At 41.0% G+C, this 20,754-nt stretch overlaps 1 protein-coding gene across 4 annotated transcripts in view; it reads right to left on the reverse strand.

Annotated features, from left to right (window-relative positions):
• The window catches only part of slc27a6 (solute carrier family 27 member 6), a 97,576-nt gene extending 77,480 nt beyond the window's left edge, over positions 1-20,096 (reverse strand). For 3 of the 4 annotated variants that reach the window (XM_061293679.1, XM_061293681.1, XM_061293682.1), the window contains exons 1-3: positions 19,370-20,095; positions 6,597-6,806; positions 5,483-5,641 (exon numbers count right to left, since the gene is read on the reverse strand). In XM_061293679.1, the coding sequence (XP_061149663.1) occupies positions 5,483-5,641; positions 6,597-6,806; positions 19,370-19,853 (853 nt within the window). In that variant the 5' untranslated portion in view covers positions 19,854-20,095. Of the gene's footprint in view, positions 1-5,482; positions 5,642-6,596; positions 6,807-19,369 lie in introns of all 4 variants that reach the window. The other variant, XM_061293680.1, reaches the window with a different exon arrangement.
• Between the last annotated feature and the right edge of the window lie 658 nt (positions 20,097-20,754).

Below are 20,754 nucleotides of genomic sequence, written 5' to 3' on the forward strand. Positions count from 1 at the left end.
GATCCATATATAAGGCGCACCGGGCTATAAGGCGCACTGTTGACTTTTGATAAAAATTTATGTCTTTAGGTGCGCCTTATAGGGCGGAAATTACGGTAATCAAAACGGCAACACGGTGAGGGGTATCTGAAAATCAGAGCAGAGTTTTAACTCGCAAACACCTGGTAACAGAGTTGAGTAAACGGGAAACACTTCCTTAAAGTAAGCCTTAAGAACTTTACAGGTTAAAATTAGTCGCAAACAGGTGGTGCATCAATGTCCTTGAGCATCCTGCATTGTTTGAAAATGAGAATGGTCGCTAGTTTCAATCCCTGTTATGTGTACAAATCATATTCAAAATGCTTTTTTTTTTTTTACAACAAACTTGAGAGCCTCCCCTTCATTTTCAGTGGGAACAGTGTTGTTGGTCTCCCTTTTTTGCTAGTGCATCATAGTCTGGAGTAAAATTTGTTGTGGCAACTCTTAGGAGAGATCCAAGGTGTTGGTCCGTTTACCTCGATCTGTGACGGGTTGATGTTGACGTTCATGTGGCTGAACCTCACGTCGCATACGTCGAGCCAAATTGGCCACTTTCTTTCTCCACCTTGCTCTTCCTTGGGCGACTCATTTTAATGGAAGGATTCCAGGGGAAGGTTTGTGGGTGGCTTTAGCGCAAAACTGCATCTGAAAGCTCAGCGTGCAAATTACAAGAATGCTGTCGTCACAGCCCACGCTCTAAATTCGGGACTGATACAAATAGAGCGCGAGTGCGCCATGTCCGTACTACTGAGTACGTACACGCACTTGTGAGTGTGCACCGAGCTTTCTGACACGGCTTCCGGTAGTAAATACGCAGGCGAGTGGTTCCCCATCTACTAGGGAAACGCAGTCATTGCAGGCAGTACGACCAAAAAAAATGTTTAATACCGTTTTTTTCCGTGTATAGTGCGCCCCCATGTATAGTACGCACCCCTAAAAATGGCATGCTGATGCTGGAAAAAAGCTTGTACCCATGTATAATACGCACCCAATTTTTATGAATTTTTTTAAAAAAAATTTTTAATTTTATTTATTTTTTTTTTTTTTTTAAGTCCCAAAGATCGTCACACACGCAGGGAGGCAATGGGTCCCATTTTTATAGTCTTTGGTATGGTCTTAACTAGGCTGGATGTCATTTTTTTTGTTGGCGTTGATTTCTCCGACTGCCCCTAAACGCACCACCGCGCTCCGTGCGCACACGGGAAAGAGGCGGCTCTGTATGGGAGAGACGTTGAAGAGGAATAAAAACACCCTTGGAAACCAAAACTTGCCCCTCGTCGTGACTCGGAGCCGCAACAAATGTTTCGGATTTGTGTAGGGTACATTGTGACAGACAGCAAACTAGCAGGTGATCGAGCGAGCGTCTGATACAAGAGCATTGCGGTCGTATGGAGCGTGTTTGAAGTGAACAGCAGAGACGAAAGGAACAAGGCAAAGTGTTGTGAAATAAAATATTACCTGTAATACGCATTTTGTTATTTGCTGATTGTATTAAACTACCACATTCATTGTCAGTCAAGAAGAGAAGAGGACTATTATACCTTCTTTGACGAAATGACCAGAGCACGGTACAAACACAGTATTGTTCTTTCGGTATTTATTCAACCCACAACATGACAAGAAGAGAACAATACATAAATCAATACTCGTCAGAGTCTGAATCTGACTCTTTGATGAGGTTTTGCAAAGCTTGCAGCTGATTCTGATCATCAGCGTACATCTCCTCACCCAGTACGCAATCCTCATCTTCCTCCTCCTCCTCTACTTCCATAGCATGCGGTGCAACCAGATCCTCCCAAAGAATGTCATCTTCGGTGCCATCCATTGTGTTTGTGAGGCAGCACTTTTTGAATCCCTTGATGATGATGTTGGTATCAAGCTCTTCCCATGCTTCCTTAATCCAAGTGGCTATGGCCAGGAGGTCCACCTTCTTTAAATTACCTCCTGCTGTGAACTGGTGATGCCCATTCGCCATCCACTCAGTCCATCGCCGCCGCATGGATGTCTTGAAAGGTTTGTTGCAGGAGACGTCCATCACCTGCAACTGCGATGTCATACCACCGGGAATTATCACGAGATCCGTTCTGTTTTCTTTCAAGAGATCCTTGATGACTGGCATCCTGTGGCAGCGGAAGGCATCCAACACAAGCATTCTTCTTTTGGTGGATGGATTTGCGCACCAGACAGTCTTCACCCAGTCTTTAGTCAGTGCCTCGTCCATCCATCCTTTGCGCTGGCACCTGACAATTACACCAGAAGGCCACACTATGTTCTTAGGGAGGGTTTTTCTTTTGAATATTATATAGGGACGCATTTTCTTCCCATCCCCATATGCCCCTAGCATAACCGTGAACCTGTTCTTTTCGTTCCCAGACGATTTAATTGTTACAGTGCCTGTTCCTTTGAAGGCCATGGTGCGATTTGCCGGTAAATCAAACGTGAGTGGAGTCTGATCAGCATTAGCAATATCCTTTACCTCGTAGTCATGGTCCTTTCTTAATCCAATCACGTATTTCTGAAACTTCAACAGTTTATCCTCATAGTCAGGGCTCGAAACTAACGATTGCCCGATTGCCCGGGGCAAGTAGCGATGGCAGACGGGCAAGTAGAATTTTTTCCTCACTTGCCCGAACTTGCCCTGCCATAATACCATGTTTTCAAGCTGTAAAAAGACGATTTTGTGCATAATTTCTCGCAACTTCTGCCGCTTCTGGTCCGACATTTTGTTTTCTAGGGAGCGGTTAGTTTCTCGTGTAAGTCTGCAATACATTGATAACGGCAAAGCGCTTCGTAATTATTAAATGCATGCTCTCTCACCCGTCCCTGGCTCTTCTGCGCCTGCGCACCAGCAGAGCTTGTTTCCGGTTGGCGGATACGAAGGCATATGAAGGCAAAACTTATAGTGTTGTCTTTTTTATTGCAAAAATGTGTCGGGCAAGTAAAAATCCACTCCAAAAAAATTCGGGCAAGTAAAATTTTGTTTCGGGCAAGTAAAATTTTCTCCAACTTGCCCGAGGGCAACTTGGGCAAAAAATAAGCTTCGAGCCCTGATAGTCCTGTGGTAATCTTTGCGCCACTGAAGTCCTCCTCTTGATTGAAATGCCATTGCGCTTCATGAATAAGAAGCACCACTTTGGAGAGGCTCTGAAGTTTGAATCCGGGTGGTCTCTCTTTATCCATTTCATTGCCAAAATTCTAATCTCAAGAGTGCTGATGGCTATTCCACCAGCTCTTCTCTGCCTAACAAACTCCACTAATTGTTCCTCAACATCTGGATACTGTGCTTTCTTTCCTCTTCCAGGTGCTCTTGCTGAAGGCTTTGCCTTATCAAATTGATTTTTTTTCTTCCTCCAGAGTCTTATGTTTGACTCATTGACGTCAAATTGGCGCGCAGCTGCCCTATTGCCAATTTCTTCTGCCACTTCAATGACTTTCTTTCGAAATGCTACAGTATAACTTGCTCTCTTATCCATTTTGATGAAACTGCTAATTAAACCGAACTCTCGCTAATTAGTAAATAGCTGACGTGTCTTGCGCATCCGTTCTGCGCAGCTGACCCATAGTGCGCATGCAGTCATACTGCTTCCGCGCATGCGCAGTCATACTGCTTCCGCATGACGTCCGGTCCGCGATGCAGATTAAAAAACAAACAATAAAAACAACACACCATCAAGGATTGCACCATCGGATCAAACGATATGTCGTCAATTATGGATTTTACTGACTAAGTGTGTTGGGCAGGATGGCTGAATGCGATGCGCGATTGACAACAAACAAGAAGAAAGGTGAGTTTTATTTCGGGGGAGATTTGTCATGTCTCGTCCCCAGTTTTGCTATGTGTCTAGGTTGCCATAGTTTCTGTTCGTGTCACCCCGCTCTTCCTGTGTCACCTCAATCGATGTAACGTGTTTTGTATTTAAGTCCTGTCTGCCCCTCGCTCACCGTTGGATCATTGCATGTGTTACTGTCATTCTGTTCCTGTCTTTGGTAATGTCACCCTGTCTTTTTGTTCCACGACTTTGTCGGTCAGTCCTGTTGTTGGTTTTGTTGTACCATGACTTTCTTTAAAAAATAAAAATAAAAAAAAATTAAAAAAAATAAAATTAAAAATTTTTTTTTTGTACCCATGTATAATACGCACCCCAGATTTTAGGACAATAAATTAGTAAAATATTGCGCACTATACACGGAAAAAAACGTTAATACAATTTATTCAGGGTTGGCGGGCCGGATTAAACGGTCCGTGGGCCGGATGTGGCCCGCGGGCCGTAGTTTGCCCACCCCTGGGCTAAACGATACGGTATGCTAACATGACAAACACAAACGAGGAGCTGAGAACGGGCCTGACGTAACATTCAGTTATTTAAAAAACCCTATTAGATAAATAACACGTTTATAAAACCATCTGTGTCACTCCAATTCATTAAATCCATCGATCGACCTTTGTCAACAATGCGGTGTGCCGCACCGCAGTTCAAATTATTCCAAAGGCCCATACAACAATATATAAACTATATTTTAAATAAATATCACATAAACAACAATATTATCAAACCATTCGTGTCACTCCAAATCATTAAATCCATCGATCAAATTTCTCGTCCTTTATGTCATCCTGGTGAAAAAGGACATGTCCAGAGGATATGTCGCTTTAAAGTGTTAATTACTTTATTTGACTTTTTCACTCTATTTTTCATGTTTTGAATATGTTCAAGATAAAGATATCAAAGCATACTATACTAAAAATATCATGTGAAGTGCTATACTTTTAAGTAAGTGATGTGTTAATGATCAAGTAAAAATTTGTGAAAAAAAACATATATAAGTTGCTCCTGAGTATAAGTCGCACCCCCACCCAAACTATGAAAAAAAACGCGACTTATAGTCCACACGCCAGCAGAAGGCAAGGAGTGCCCAGACAATTGCAGTGTGTACACTTGTACCTCTTTATAAAAACATTGTTATAATAATAAGAGTTCTAAAAACATATTTACAGTGTTGTACCTTGTTATAGAAAAACTGTTATAATAATAAAAGTTCTAAAAACATATTTACAGTATATACACTTCTATCTTGTTATTAAAAATATATTATAATAACCGCACCCGCCCTCACACCTAGGGGCAATTTGGAGTGCTCAATTGGCCTACCAAGCATGTTTTTAGGATGTGGGAGGGAACTGGAGTACCCAGAGAAAACTCACGCGTGCACAGGGAGAACATGCAAACTCCACACAGGGAGGTGGAATCAAACCCGCATCCTCCTAACGGTGAGGCAGACGTGCCCCACTGTGCAGCCCTCTATGTATGAATATGCATAAGTTTTAATTTACTATATTATATGTAAAGTGCTTTGTTACAGCTGCAGCTGTTGTGAAATGCACTTGGTTGCTATCAAATCCATGACATATGAATTAATCCTTCCATTGTCAAATCAAGAGTATTTTTGTGACAGGTCTACTCACCAAGAGCAATGGTTCCTCCTATACCAAGCAGTGAAGCTGCACTGTGGTAAAGCGGCAGAGGTATATATATCACATCATTTTCAGTCACACCAAATGCCCAGAATCCTCCCGCTGCCTTCAAGCTTTGGAGGTGAGTGATTACTGCTGCCTTAGGAAGCCCTGAAAGAAAGAAAGAAAGAAAGAAAGAAAGAAAGAAAGAAAGAAAGAAAGAAAGAAAGAAAGAAAGAAAGAAAGAAAGAAAGAAAGAAAGAAAGAAAGAAAGAAAGAAAGAAAGAAAGAAAGAAAGAAAGAAAGAAAGAAAGAAAGAAAGAAAGAAAGAAAGAAAGAAAGAAAGAAAGAAAGAAAGAAAGAAAGAAAGAAAGAAAGAAAGAAAGAAAGAAAGAAAGAAAGAAAGAAAGAAAGAAAGAAAGAAAGAAAGAAAGAAAGAAAGAAAGAAAGAAAGAAAGAAAGAAAGAAAGAAAGAAAGAAAGAAAGAAAGAAAGAAAGAAAGAAAGAAAGAAAGAAAGAAAGAAAGAAAGAAAGAAAGAAAGAAAGAAAGAAAGAAAGAAAGAAAGAAAGAAAGAAAGAAAGAAAGAAAGAAAGAAAGAAAGAAAGAAAGAAAGAAAGAAAGAAAGAAAGAAAGAAAGAAAGAAAGAAAGAAAGAAAGAAAGAAAGAAAGAAAGAAAGAAAGAAAGAAAGAAAGAAAGAAAGAAAGAAAGAAAGAAAGAAAGAAAGAAAGAAAGAAAGAAAAAGAAAGAAAGAAAGAAAGAAAGAAAGAAAGAAAGAAAGAAAGAAAGAAAGAAAGAAAGAAAGAAAGAAAGAAAGAAAGAAAGAAAGAAAGAAAGAAAGAAAGAAAGAAAGAAAGAAAGAAAGAAAGAAAGAAAGAAAGAAAGAAAGAAAGAAAGAAAGAAAGAAAGAAAGAAAGAAAGAAAGAAAGAAAGAAAGAAAGAAAGAAAGAAAGAAAGAAAGAAAGAAAGAAAGAAAGAAAGAAAGAAAGAAAGAAAGAAAGAAAGAAAGAAGGAAGGAAGGAAGGAAGGAAGGAAGGAAGGAAGGAAGGAAGGAAGGAATGAATGAATGAATGAATGAATGAATGAATGAATGAATGAATGAATGAATGAATGAATGAATGTCTCACCAGTAGTTCCAGAGGTGAAGATGTAGAGGGTAGGGGATTTAAGAGAGGTGGTGGCACGTAAACTTGCTGGTACAGGTTTGTCAGTGGCAGCATCTATGTGATCAATCACCGACTCCACACTTGTGTCCCCACAATGGCTCTTCATTGTCCACACCTGAATGTTGTCCTCCAGTAGGTCACTTATGATACCATGAACACACTCTACTAAATCTGAGAGAAGGAAACAACCATGTCACAATTTATTAAACCATTAGTACAGTTGAACCTTGGTTCACAAATTAATTTGATTTGTGAACTGAAGTAAATTCCTTGTTAAAATTAATTGAAATGAAATTACTCTATGCCAATTCAAGAACTAAATAAATTGTATACAGGATGGTAGGGGCGCAAAGCCAACGATCCCGGACATAGGTTTAGAGCCATATTTAGGTCTAATAGAGGCTTTGCAGCTGACGTCATCAGCCGCGCCCATTAGCTTGGCGGCCATCTTGCCGGTCAACATTTCAGTGCCGGTCAACGACTCACACACGCTTTCTTGTTACATCTGCTGCTATTTGAGCTTGAAAATGCCGGAAACCTGCTGTGCTGTTGGATGTAGTAATAGACGAGGCGATAAGCCAAATCTTAGCTTCTATAGATTTCCGGCAAACATCCAAAAACGCGATAAATGGATCGCGGCGATTTGTCGTGAACGATGAAAACCTACGATTTACACAAGGATATGCAATGAGCACTTCATATCAGGTATGTAAACAAACTATTCACCCCTGATTTGTTTCACAAAATGTGAAATAATACAATATGGGATGATACAAATATGATTGTTGAAAATGCTGGGTGTATTTTTAGAAAGGCAGCAAGAGCAGCAAGGCAGGGAATGGGATGATTTCTTCAGTTTACCCCCCCCCCGTTTTTATTTCTTGTTTATTTTTTCATGATGCTTAATCTGATTGGCTTGAAAACTTTATCAATGTAAATATTGAACTTCATATTGGAATTGAACAATTCTCATGAATGAATGCATTGCACTGGGTATATCCCCTTCAACAACGTGCTTAATTATTTATGGTCGTCATTATTAATAATGTGATTGTTTAATTGTTTCAGGTGCAAAAAGCGAAGATCCACTATCCCCAGACTATGTCCCAAGTATATTTGAGCATACCCAGTCACCTCACAAACGAAAACTCAAATGTTCATTGAAGATCTTTGAGAGAAGACAAAATCTCAAGCAGCGCAAGAGAGACCACGAGAGGGCATTGGCAGCAGCAGCAGCACTTGTCGATATTTCCCAGTCTGTCCCTTGTGAAAATGATCAACGTTGAGATTCGAAAAGAAGGCATGGTGACTACTGCCACACAGACTGACATTACTGGGGAAGCAATGGATTCCCTCACTGCAGAGTGTAAAAATCTGCGAGCAGAACTTGATGAACTGAAGGACAGTTTGAAACGCTGTTCATGGAATGAAGAATCTTTCAAGGGTAATGATGACAAAGTAACGTTTTTGACTGGTCTGCCATTTTATTTTAACGTTTAATTTTATTGCACCTCATCTTAGTCAAAATATGAAGTTGAGTCCTTTTAGTCAATTTCTTGTGACATTACTCAGACTGAGGCTGAATCTGTGCCTTCAGTACTTGGCTTACACATATGATGTTTCCACTGCTAGTATTTCCAGGAGTTTCAGAAATGTAATCCATGTCATGCATAGTATACTGGTTCCAACCCTAGTGGTTTGGCCTGAGCGTGAGCAGCTTAGACTGAGTTTACCAATGTCCTTTCGTTCTAAATTCAGCAAGTGTGCATGCGTCTTTGATTGTTTCGAGGTACTCATCGAGCGGCCGAGTGATCTGAAAGCCAGGGCCCAAACTTATTCAAACTACAAGTCTCACAATACAATGAAATATCTGATTGGCATTACTCCACAAAGTACCATATCGTTTATCTCCAAGGGCTGGGGTGGTCGTGCCAGTGACAAGTTTTTTGTCGAACAAAGCAATTTTCTGACCCATCTACTGCCAGGCGATCTGATCTTGGCTGACAGGGGATTCGATGTCGGTGATTCTATTCGTTTGCACCAAGCCAACCTCGAGATACCATCTTTTACTAAAGGTAAAAAACAGCTTAATCCACTAGATGTTGAGGGCACCAGAGGATTAGCTGCTGTCCGTATCCATGTAGAGAGAGTTATTGGACTCGCAAGACAAAAGTATACCATGATGGAAGATATCATACCCATCTCTTTATTGTCATCTGATGACAGTGGTTTCACTACATTAGGTAAAATTGTACAAGAGTCATGCGCACTTACAAATTTATCCGACCCAATTGTACCATTTGAGTAATGATGTTGCATCCATATTTTTTCTGTAATAAATACCAGGAAAGAATCTTACAGAAACAACTTTTTCTGTTTTATTTCCAACTTCTTACAGTTAGGGCAAAACCATCGTTGTGGGACTCGTTTTATGCCAAGACATTTCATGTGGAATGCTTTGATGCTGCAGTTCTCGGATTTACAAACCAACATATCCAAAGTTGTCAGCATAGTCAGGGACAATGCTCAAAATTGCTGGTCTTCCACCGCATTCAGACAAAGCCTTGTAAAAGGCAGCTTTCTGCTCTTCAGTTGGTGGAGGAACATTCAGCAGTTTTCTCGCAGCACTTTCCTCAGGAGATGAAACTTCTGACTTTCGTTTCTGGGCTCGACGGGCAAAATCGATATTGCATCCTTCAGCATATTCTATGTGCGATGCTGATGGTTTCAGCCACTGACAAGGTCGTGATGTGCATGAAGTGGCCGTCTTCATACGTATTAATGTCTCCAGGGCAAACAGGGATGCTGCTGAATGTGAACATGTTTCACCCAATCCAGCCATGCAGGTACAGTGGCAGCACAGGATCTGACCATCTTTCGCTATTGCTACCCAAGGTCTGAGGGTAGGATCATTCATCCGTTGAGAGTGTTTTACCTGAAACAGATAATACGACATACCTTATATTATTATCAGTCCCTAATTTGGATATAATATACAAGGCTAGACCTCTTACTGTCCATTTATGCATATTCTACCTGCCATTTGGTAAATTTTCTCATGAATCATTCATTAAATTAGCTTGAAAATTTAAACCTGGTTCATTTTGAGCAAGAGACCAAAAGGAATTATCAAGCATGAATTCTAAAAAGTATTTTTGTAGAAATTGTTGCATAAGCTCTATACTGAATAGTTGGAAATTATGTAATGTTTTATTGTAGGAATTAATTTCTCAGATTTCAATATGATATTTTCCTTACCTTGGTCATGAGAAGAAATAGATTCTTGTTTGGAATCTGCCATATCAGCCCATCATGCACAAAACCTGCTGTAAAATACTTGTAGGCATCCAGACTCTTGTATGCCTTAAGGTCCTTTCCAGTGTACGGAGATGGTGAATCGACGAGGTAATTATAAATATCTGGATATGAGAGATCAGGCAGGTCGGCTGTTGCAAAATGCTCAGGTGATTTTAGCATGCTTCTCGGGGAAAGGTACGGATCCGTTGTGCCAACAAGGTTCAACTTCTCTCGGTAACGTTTCTTGGATTCTTCATCCAAATGCTCGGTAACGTTTCTTGGATTCTTCATCCAAATGCCCAACTTCATTGGATAGCAAATCAGCCATAATTCGGATGAAATCGGTGAAAATGTAGCACAGAAATCAAACTGAATCTGTACGAACACGTAGGAACGAGCTGACCGGTTGCCCGGCAAGATGACGGCATAACACAAAATCACGTGATAAAATCACGTGACTGCAAAGCCTCTACTAACAGCTACATTAAACTCGCAAAAAACAGGATCAAATTATGCTCACAGTATGTGATAGAAAGTACCACTGAGTGTTCGTTATGGACTCTGTGACGGATCGTGGACTCGCGTAGTACTGCAAACTCTTTATTTAGGAAATTACATTTACAATTATATAAATTCTTGTGGTTTTTCTTTAAATATAAATATAGAGATTTGTGGTCCCTGAATATTTGATCACCGCATGGCAGGATTTACAAACTGCACGTGTCTTGCCCGTTGAGCCATCTTTTCTTTGGAATCCAAAGTGCTTCCAAAAGAGAATGCTGGTTGCTTCAATGTTAGCATCACTCAGACTTCCCTTTCTTAAAAAAGATTTCAAAGAAAGTGTTTGCTTTTCTTTTTTGTTTTTATTTGTTTTACACCCCAACTTAGAATTAGTTTTTAACACACAGACACACACGCATGCGCAAACAAACGCAGGTCCATCTACTGTCATTTTCTTCATAAAATAAAATGCACTCATATATCAATCTTGCACTCACAGCCTTAATTGAAGTGGAAACAAAGTAAGAAGCAACATTTAGAATTGTGACAAAATTAAGAAACCTACGTGTCATTGTGCTGTTCAGATATGATTTGATTGAATGAGCCGTTCATTGTAGTATGGAAAATGGACTTGAATACCCCATGCAACCCTGGTTTCTGACATTGTAATATCAGGGGTGATATATTTTTTTATGTTTTCCAAGCTGCGAGTATTTGGGGTCACATTGCTTGAACTGTGATACAGAGGCGGCCTGTATACTGTACTGTATAACAACTTGATGTTTTTGTCATATTGAATTTAAATTTATTGATTCTTCACAGGTGCAACATGCATTCTAAAGAAGAAGTTCTCAGTCTCACAATTCTGGACTGACTGTCGAAAATATAATGCAACAGTTTTCCAGTATATTGGTGAACTGTGCAGATACCTCTGCAAACAGCCAAAGGTACCAGTGTGTGTGTTATTTAACTGTGTGTGTTGTAGATTGGCATTGTCGATTTTAGGGGAGTGTGCATTTTTGAACTAGGTTGACACTGCAGGTCTTAATGCTCAATTTGTATTTTTTTTGTGATTTTATTTGGTGTGTAAGCACCCAGTATGTTACATACAGTGTTGTGACCAATGTCTGTCTGGTGTGTGAACCAAATGCGTCCCCAAATACGGCAAAGGTCATTTTGGCTGCTTGTATCCGGGATCTTGTTCTTTCTGTCATGACCCATAGCTAGTGATCATAAGTGAGGGCCGGAACGTAGATCGACTGGTAAAGGACTGCACTGAAGAGCTGATGGGTGTCTTCACGGACATCTTTAACATTTCCCCGCAGCAGGCCATCGTCCCATCATGTTTCAAGGCTGCCACCATAATACCTGTGCCGAAGAAACCTGCTCCGTCCTGCTTCAATGACCCCGTGGCACTGACACCCATCATCATGAAGTGCGTTGAGCGGCTTGTCATGGAGCACATCAGATCCATTCTCCCCCCCCACCATAGAGCCCTTCCAGTTTGCGTACCGAGCCAAACAGTCCTCTGAGGATGCCATCTGCTCTGCCCTCCACTCAGCCCTTACCCACCTGGAGAGAAGGGACTCGTATGTGAGATTGCTGTTTGTGGACTTCAGTTTTGCATTCAACACCATTGTACCAGAGCGACTCATCTGCAAACTCGACAAGCTGGGCCTCAGTACCTACCTCTGCAACTGGCTACTGGACTTCCTCTGTCAGAGGCCACAGGTAGTACGTGTTGGCGACAAAATCTCCGCCAGCATCACGCTGAGCACGGGGGCCCCCCAAGGCTGTGTGCTCATTCCACTGCTCTTCACCCTCCTGACGCATGACTGCACTGCAACCTACAGCGACAACCGTATAGTGAAGTTTGCTGACGACACGACTTTGGTGGGTCTCATCACCAAGGGAGATGAGACTCAATACAGGCTGGAGGTTGACCTTCTGACCACGTGGTGCAGAGACAACAACCTCCTGCTGAACGTCGACAAGACCAAGGAGATTGTTGTGGACTTCCGGAAGGGTCACACCCAACACCTGCCGCTGACCATCGACGGTGCTGTGGTGGAGAGAGTGAGCAGCGCCAGGTTCCTGGGGGTGCACATCAGTGAGGATCTCTCCTGGTCCACCAACACCGCATCACTGGCGAAGAAGGCCCAGCGCCGCCTGTACTTCCTGCGGAAACTCAAGCGAGCGAACGCTCCTCCGGCCGTCATGACTACGTTTTACCGTGGCACCATTGAGAGCGTCCTCTCCAGCTGTATTGCTGTTTGGGGTGGCAGCTGCACTGACTACAACTTGAAGGCCCTGCAGTGCATAGAGAACTCGGCTGGTAAGATCATTGGTGCTTCACTCTCCTCCTTGAAAGACATTTACATCTCCCATCTCACCCGCAAGGCGACCACGATTGTGAGTGATGTGAGTCACCCCGCTCACTCTTTGTTTGATCTTCTGCCCTCTGGGAAGAGGTATAGGAGCCTGCGCTCCCGCACCACCAGACTCACCAACAGCTTCATACTCCAGGCTATTAGGATCCTGAACTCGCTTCCCCGTTCTGCGTAGCGTCCTGTACTTTTGCTTACTGTCTGCTGTATGCACACTGGCTCCGTTTTGCTCCTCTTATTCATTGTGTTATCTGTTTATTTATTATTTATTCATCACTCTTATTATTTATTGTTTGTGCCTTCTTGTTTTATATTGTGTCGCTTACCTGTTTGTCTATCATGTAATATGTCTCGTCACCGTGGGATAGAGAAAACGTAATTTCGGTTTCTTTGTCTGGCTTGACATGTGAAGAGATTGACAATAAAGCTGACTTTGACTTTGATAAATAACAAGTTTATCGAACGATCCGTGTCACTCCAAATCATTAAATCCATCGAAATCTTCATCCTTTGTGTCACTTATAAACAACACCGCTGACTCCGGAAGTAGATGCTGCCCTGACGTCCGACTCATCATCAGTTGCAGTTCCAATTATTCCACAGGCCTATATAACTAGTATATATAAACTGTATATCAAATAACTATACCATAAATAACAAGTTTATCGAACCATCCGTGTCATTCCAAATCATTAAATCCATCGAAATCTTCGTCCTCTGTGTTGTCATGAAGTGAATGGCGCTGAGCAACCAAATACAGCTTGGACCAGGGTTTATTGAAAAAAACTCAAAAGACAAACTATAGATGCTCGACTAGGGACGTGAAAAACTGAACAGAACTGGCAAAGACAGGAACCAAAAAAAACAAGAAGACATGGGACGAGAACAATTCAACGGGGAGTGACACACAGACAGGACTTAAATACAAGACAGGTAACGAGAGGCAGGTGACGGCAATTACATAGATTGTGAGCAGACACGGGAGGGGCGGGGCGACGCGAACAGAAACCATGGCAAACAAGGAAACGAACAAAGACGGATCGTGACGTGTCACTTATAAACAACTCATTTGACTCCGGTAGTATAAGCGGCGCTGACGTCAGACTCATCGTCAGTTGCAGTTCCAATTATTCCACAGGCCGAGAGCGCCCTCATGCAGTTTAGTGTGAAAATAACGTGAAGTGATAAGTAAGTAATGTGTTAATGATCAAGTAATAATGTGTTAATGATTTTAATTATTTCACATATAAGTCGCTCGTGAGTCGCACCCCCGGCCAAACTATGAAAAAACTGCAACTTTTAGTCCGGAAAATACGGTACTAACACACAGTAGATGTGTGTGAGTCAAGAGCGGCATACTGCACTCACACTTTCCGATGACAATGGTTGTAGTCCAAACAAGAAACTATGGCTCTTTTCAGTTTTGAACTAATTTGAAAGGAAACACTCACACAGGAACCTCTGTCGGTCACTGTTGACGCCCAGGCACATGCCACACAACTACGCCCCACTTCTACAAGGTACATATTTCACACACAGACACTATCATACATGCAGTATACGGTTATGGTCTCAACGTATATTAGAGATTTTTACTTCAACCGGGTGGGTCTGGAATGTGTCCCCCAAGACAAATGATGGTTTATGGTTGAATATTTAATAAAAACTAGCAAATGTACCTGACCCAAATAGGTCACAAATCCATTTTCAGTGTCAGCACTCTAATAAGCAAAAAGCACACCTTTTTTAGTTTCTCAATGATCAATGAATGGTTTATTTCCAAGGATTGAGATTGTTTGGTCAAATCTTGCAACAATCAATGACAAACCGGATTCAGTTGGGAAATTGTGTAAAATGTAAATAAATCCAAAATACAACGATTTGAAAATCCGTGTCTTGTCCGTTGAGCCATCTTTTCTTTGGAATCCAAAGTCCTTCCAAACGAATGACTTGAAGCCTAAAGGGGAGCAAATTTCCTCGTCTTTTTGGACACTAGCCATAGCACCAGCCCAGGAGCCGCGTACTAGTTGTCGACTCCCCTTTCACGTGCCTGCTCTGCTCACAACACAACACGCCGCTCACTGCTCCCGGAAAGAGGAAGCAAGCAACAATGAACAGGATTTCAAAATAAAGTCGCGTCTAATGTCCGAGGTCAAACAGGGCGATATAAATCGATGTTTACGTTTAGCATCGATGCCAATAAATCGTAGAGCATTATATCGATTAATCGATGTGTATCTATGAATCGTTACACCCCTAGTTTGTTCACATCTCTGTGGAGATATTTTGGTGCAATGTTAACTTCCAATCGATCTTTACACATATAGTAACAAAATTGGAAACGCCAAGCCAGACTGGGTCAAAGCATACCATACCATACCACAGTTGGCTGGAGGAGTCATTTCCTCTTCTTTGAGAAAATAAAAAACTTTAATGCCATTTCAAGTCCAAAATGTTGAATATATGCACAGTAATCCCTCGTTTGTTGCGGATAATTGGTTCCAAAAACCACCCACAATAAGTGAAATCCGCAAAGTGCTGTCACCCTCTCATCTGTACTTTTTTTTTTTTTTATCTGTACATTTTTTTGTGTCAATAATTGTATCTGAAACCATTTAAGTGCATATTTTATGATTAGAACATTAAATAATTGTTTCAAACATGTAAATTATACATCCATCGATTTTCTGAACCGCTTAGTCCCCACGGGGGTCGCGGGCGCGCTAGAGCCTATCCCAGCCGTCATCGGGCAGTAGGCGGAGGACACCCTGAACCGGTTGCCAGCCAATCGCAGGGCACACAGAGACAAACAACCATTTGCACTCACACTCATACCTAGGGACAATTTGGAGTTCAATCGGCCTACCAAGCATGTTTTTGGGATGTGGGAGGAAACCGGAGTGCCCGGAGAAAACCCACGCGGGCCCGGGGAGAGCATGCAAACTCCACACAGGCAGGACCGGAGGTGGAATCGAACCCGCACCCTCCTAACTGTGAGGCGGACGTGCTACCCAGTGCGTCACCGAGCCCCCGTAAATTATACATTAATAGTATAAATAACATACAGAAAATGTATAAATATTGAAAATATAAATATAGGTGTGCGTATAACATGTTAACAAGTACTGGGCAGGCTAACGAGTTAGCGGAAATATGCTATTTCGCGATCGTGCTAACACGCGAAAACGGAGCTCTGACGGAATTTAAACGAACATTTGGAGCCATACTACATTGTCCTAAATGTTAGACACGTGTGATCATTCATTTCTCTTGTTAGGAGACCCACTTACATCGTCGACGACTCCTGTACCACTGTAACCAACATATGGACACGAACTTAAAACAAGAAGTGGTATCGCCTGAAAACGGCCTTCAAAATAAATCACACTACCTCAAATCAAAGCACAGCTGAATAACAGAAATAACATGGAGAATTCTTAACACCTACTGTAAATATGTTTTTAGAACAACTTTTATAATTATATATTTTTTATAACAAGGTAGAAGTGTACATACTGTAAATATGTTTTTAGAACACTGCTGGTGTGTGGGCAAATTTTGTGCCATAATTCCTCAATTTAGAAGTTTTATTTTGACTTAAAAAAAAAGATCCACCATGTAGTGAAACCACGATAAACAAACCGCAATGTAGCGAGGGATTACTGTATTACATAACCCCAGTCGGGATCTCACACATTTAAGGACAGCGGTTATTTTTAAGAGAGATGGCGTCCCACTGGCTTGTAGCATATTGACAGCGTACACTATTATGCCAACTGACCTTTCCTCTGGAAATGCTTGATGTGTTGCAATACACAAGGTCTATTTATTAATTCAGCAAGACTGGTGAGTTTTCAAGAGGATATTTTTTTCAGAACTCAACTTCATAGAAGTGTACTATTTTGGATTGTCTGTAGAACCCAAGTACACTTCAGTTTGAGTTCAGCAGGCTGTTCTCAACATCACACCCCAAAAACCTGATCCAGGTCGTACTTTGCAGCCTACGGCCAACGAGAGATAATCCTGTGTGCAGTGACGCCTTCCCCCTGCCTTTCCTTAACACTGCACGGAAATGCAGCAAACCAAACAAACACGCTGGTAAGTGGAGTCTTTAACCTTGGTTCCACTGACGTTGTCTACCCTGCTCCACTCTACTCTGCTCTACTCTACTCGGCTCAGCACGCAAAAACAGTGCATTTCCACAGCTTTTAATAACACTCAATAAACGTTTTGGAAGAGAGGAGACTATTTCTCTTAGCTTCTCATGTGCAATTCTTTCTCATTCTTGCTTGATGAACCGCTTCAGTTGTTCAACAGTCCGGGGTCTTCCCTGTCGTATTTTACGCTACATAATGCGCCACAAATTTTCAATGGGAGACAGGTCTGAACTGCAAGTGGGCCAGGGGAGAACCTGGACTCTTTTACTTTGAAGCCACGCTGTTGTAACCCGTGCAGAATGTGGCTTGGCATTATCTTGCTGAAATAAGCAGCTGCGTCCATGAAAAAGACGTCGCTTGGATGGCAGCATATGTTGCTCCAAAATCTGTATGTACTTTCCAGCATTTATGTTGCTTTCACAGAAATGTAAGTCACCCATACAATGGGAACTAATGCACCCCCATACCATCACAGATGCTGGCTTTAGAACTTTGCATGAACAGTCCGGATGGTCCACTTCCTCTTTGGTCCAGAGGACACCACATCCAGTGTTTCCAAAAACAATTTAAAAAGTGGATTCATTAGACCACAAAACACTTTTTCCATTGTGCATCAGTCCATTTTACATGAACTCGGGCCCAGAGAACCTGGTGGCGTTTCTGGATGTTGTTCATAAACGTCTTTTGCTTTGCATGGTAGAGTTTTAACCCGCACTTACTGATGTAGTGACGAAATGTATTTACTGACAGTGGTTTTCTGAAGTTTTCCTGAGCCCATTTGATGATATGCTTTACACACTCATGTCGGTTTTTAAGGCAGTGCCGTCTGAGGGATCGAAGGTCACAGTCATTCAGTCTCGGTTTTCCGGGTGTGGCGCTTACGTGCAGTGATTTCACCAGATTCTCTGTACCCGTTGATGTTATTGTTATGGTAGATGTTGAGATCCCTAAATTCCTTGCAATTTTGCTTTGAGAAATGTTCTTAAACTGTTCAACTATTTTCTCACGCAGTTGTGGACAAATTGGTGAACCTCGACCCATCCTTGCTTGTGAATGACTGAGCATGTTTAGGAAGGCTCTTTTTATACCTAATCATGGTACCCACAATTACAGGCCATGGTACAGGCCAATTAGCCTGATCACGTGGGATGTTCCAAATAGGTGTTTGATGAGCTTTTCTCAGCTTTCTTAGTATTTTTTGCCACCTTTCCCATTTTCTGCTGCACGTGTTGCAGCCATGAAATTCTAAGTTAATTATTATTTGAAAAATTAAATAAAGTTTATCAGTTTTAACATTAAATATGTTGTCTTTGTATTGTATTCAATTGAAAATGGGTTGAGGAGAATTTTCAAATAGTTGTATTTTGTTTTTATTTACATTTTACACAATTTCCCAGCTTCAACCGGATCCGGTTTGTATAAACAAAACATGTAAAAAAATAAATTTTAAAAAAATAAAAATTGTGTTTGTGTGTGTATTTTCAGCATTAGAGCGGACTTGATTGTTACAAAAATGTCTTTGTCTGTTATTTATCCTTTTTGAAATTTTGGCACTTATTTTCTTGCACTCTTATGCGCTGCTGTGACAAGTACATTTCCCCGCTGTGGGATGAATAAAGTTCTATCATCATCATCAATTCATTTGTAGAACAAACCTACACACTCAGCGCCTACAATGGCCTAATCAACGCCTGTCTGATGTTAAATCTCACTTTTTCTTGATTTTCAAAACGTTCCTAACCAAACTTTACCCACAATTTGTTACGTGATATAGACCTGCTCGCTTAACCTGACAAACTGGCCTAGGTAATAAATTAAATGATCATGGATAGTTTGGATACAGGTCATAAGAGCTGCTGTCGGAATGTTGACAGAAATTTTTCACGTTCCTTAAATGCCTCTAATCAGCACGTGTTTTTGAAGAATAGAATGTTATGAAAAATCCAAGTTGATGTATTTTTTCGAAATTAATGAATACATTTATTCAATCAATCAATCAATCAATCAATCAATCAATCAATCAATCAATCAATCAATCAATCAAATAACCTGAACCTGATAGACAACCAGTCTACTTAAGAAGTATTTTTGTTGGCCAACGGAGGGCGCGCTGGCTCCATAACAATCGTTATTATTTGGCAGCATGGATGTGCTCCTAACAGTTAAACTACTAAGATAACCTAATGGGGAAATTTAGCAAAAAGAAAAATAAAGTCAATCTAGCATCATAAGATATTACATATTCTTATGGTTTTTGCCTCATTTAAAGACGCCTGAATAACACAATTTCTACACATACGGCATTTCAACATTATGTCCTGCATTATTGATATTATTTAACTCTTTATAAATGTTCAGTTTTGTGTGTACTGATGAAAGACTATACAATTACCTGCGCCCACTATTACAGCTTTGGCTCCACAGCAGTTGATGCAATGCAACAACGATCTAGATTTAATGTTTGTATTCAGAAAAGCAACAGGACAGCCGACCTTTGCCAATCCAAACCAAACGCAGACGAAGTCGGGCTCGTTGTTCATGAGCATGGCAACGCAGTCGCCTTTGGTTATCTTGAGTTTCTGGAGGAAAACATTTGCCAGCCTGTTGCAGCGCTCCTCAATATCCTTGTAGGTGTGGACGCTCCCTTCATAAATGATAAAAGGCTTGTCGGGGATACGATGCGCCTGTTGAATGAACCTGTCCAGGACTGTACAGACTCTAGAAGTCAGCCTGAACAGCTCCAGTTTCACACCAAACCGGATTAGACTCAAAAGAAAGAAAAAATCTTTCCAAAAGTAGGGGAAAAAAAGGGTCTGCAAAACATGAGCAGAAAACATACCCACGACTAGAGCTGAGATCCAGGCAAAAGAGAGCATAATTTCTGTGGTGGATTCGAAGAGCGACCTGAGAAGCACACTAATAACACGCACCAACTACATGGTCAACGTGATAAACATTAACCGAGAGTGACGTAAAACAAATAGCGTTAACGTATCGCATTCACAGATAGACACAGGCCGGCTTACCGGAAACGTTCTCTTCTAAATAAAACAATTCACGTGAAAGCGTCCCGTTCAGAAGAATAATCCACAGATTACTGTGCTCTAATTAATGACGCTTTCCTGTTTATATCAACTTCTACTGCCCTAAGCATCCTGGGTAATGTAGTATCCATAGGAGTTGGGCTGAGCGGCCCCTTGATCATCGTAAGATTCAAGTAATTTGTAAGATCTCTATTTCATTCCATTTCACAAGTTTAATACTTCAATGTATGAAAAAAAACAGGGTTTTTTTTATACTCAAGGAATTTATTGAGACCTACAGTGTACAGTGGACATTTCTTAGGTAACACTTCTTTACAGTGAATAAGGAACCATTTGACTAATACACCAAATCACTACGTGGAAAGCTATGATAACAGTATGACATTTATTGTTCATGCAAAAATAAACTTACCATTAATCAATAACCACCCATTACCTTTGTCGTTTGCAGTCTTATAAAGTTAAAGTAATTTTTTAAGTGATGAAATTGGACTAAAACACTTAGATGGCGGGCCGAAATTGGGTGATCTGCATCGAGGGAGTACACGATTCTTTGTGTGTGATATCTAGTTATCATATTAAGTACAAAACAATTTGTTGGGAGCTAATTTTTGGTCATCCTTTTTCACAATCTTACATTTTAATGAAATGTTTTCTCATGTATATCGTTGGACACCTCTAGCTGATTAACCAATGACAATTCGCATTCGCATTAAGGACCCACCCCCCAAAA

This window comes from Syngnathus typhle, linkage group LG12 (assembly GCF_033458585.1).
Source record: "Syngnathus typhle isolate RoL2023-S1 ecotype Sweden linkage group LG12, RoL_Styp_1.0, whole genome shotgun sequence".
Classification (NCBI taxonomy): domain Eukaryota; kingdom Metazoa; phylum Chordata; class Actinopteri; order Syngnathiformes; family Syngnathidae; genus Syngnathus; species Syngnathus typhle.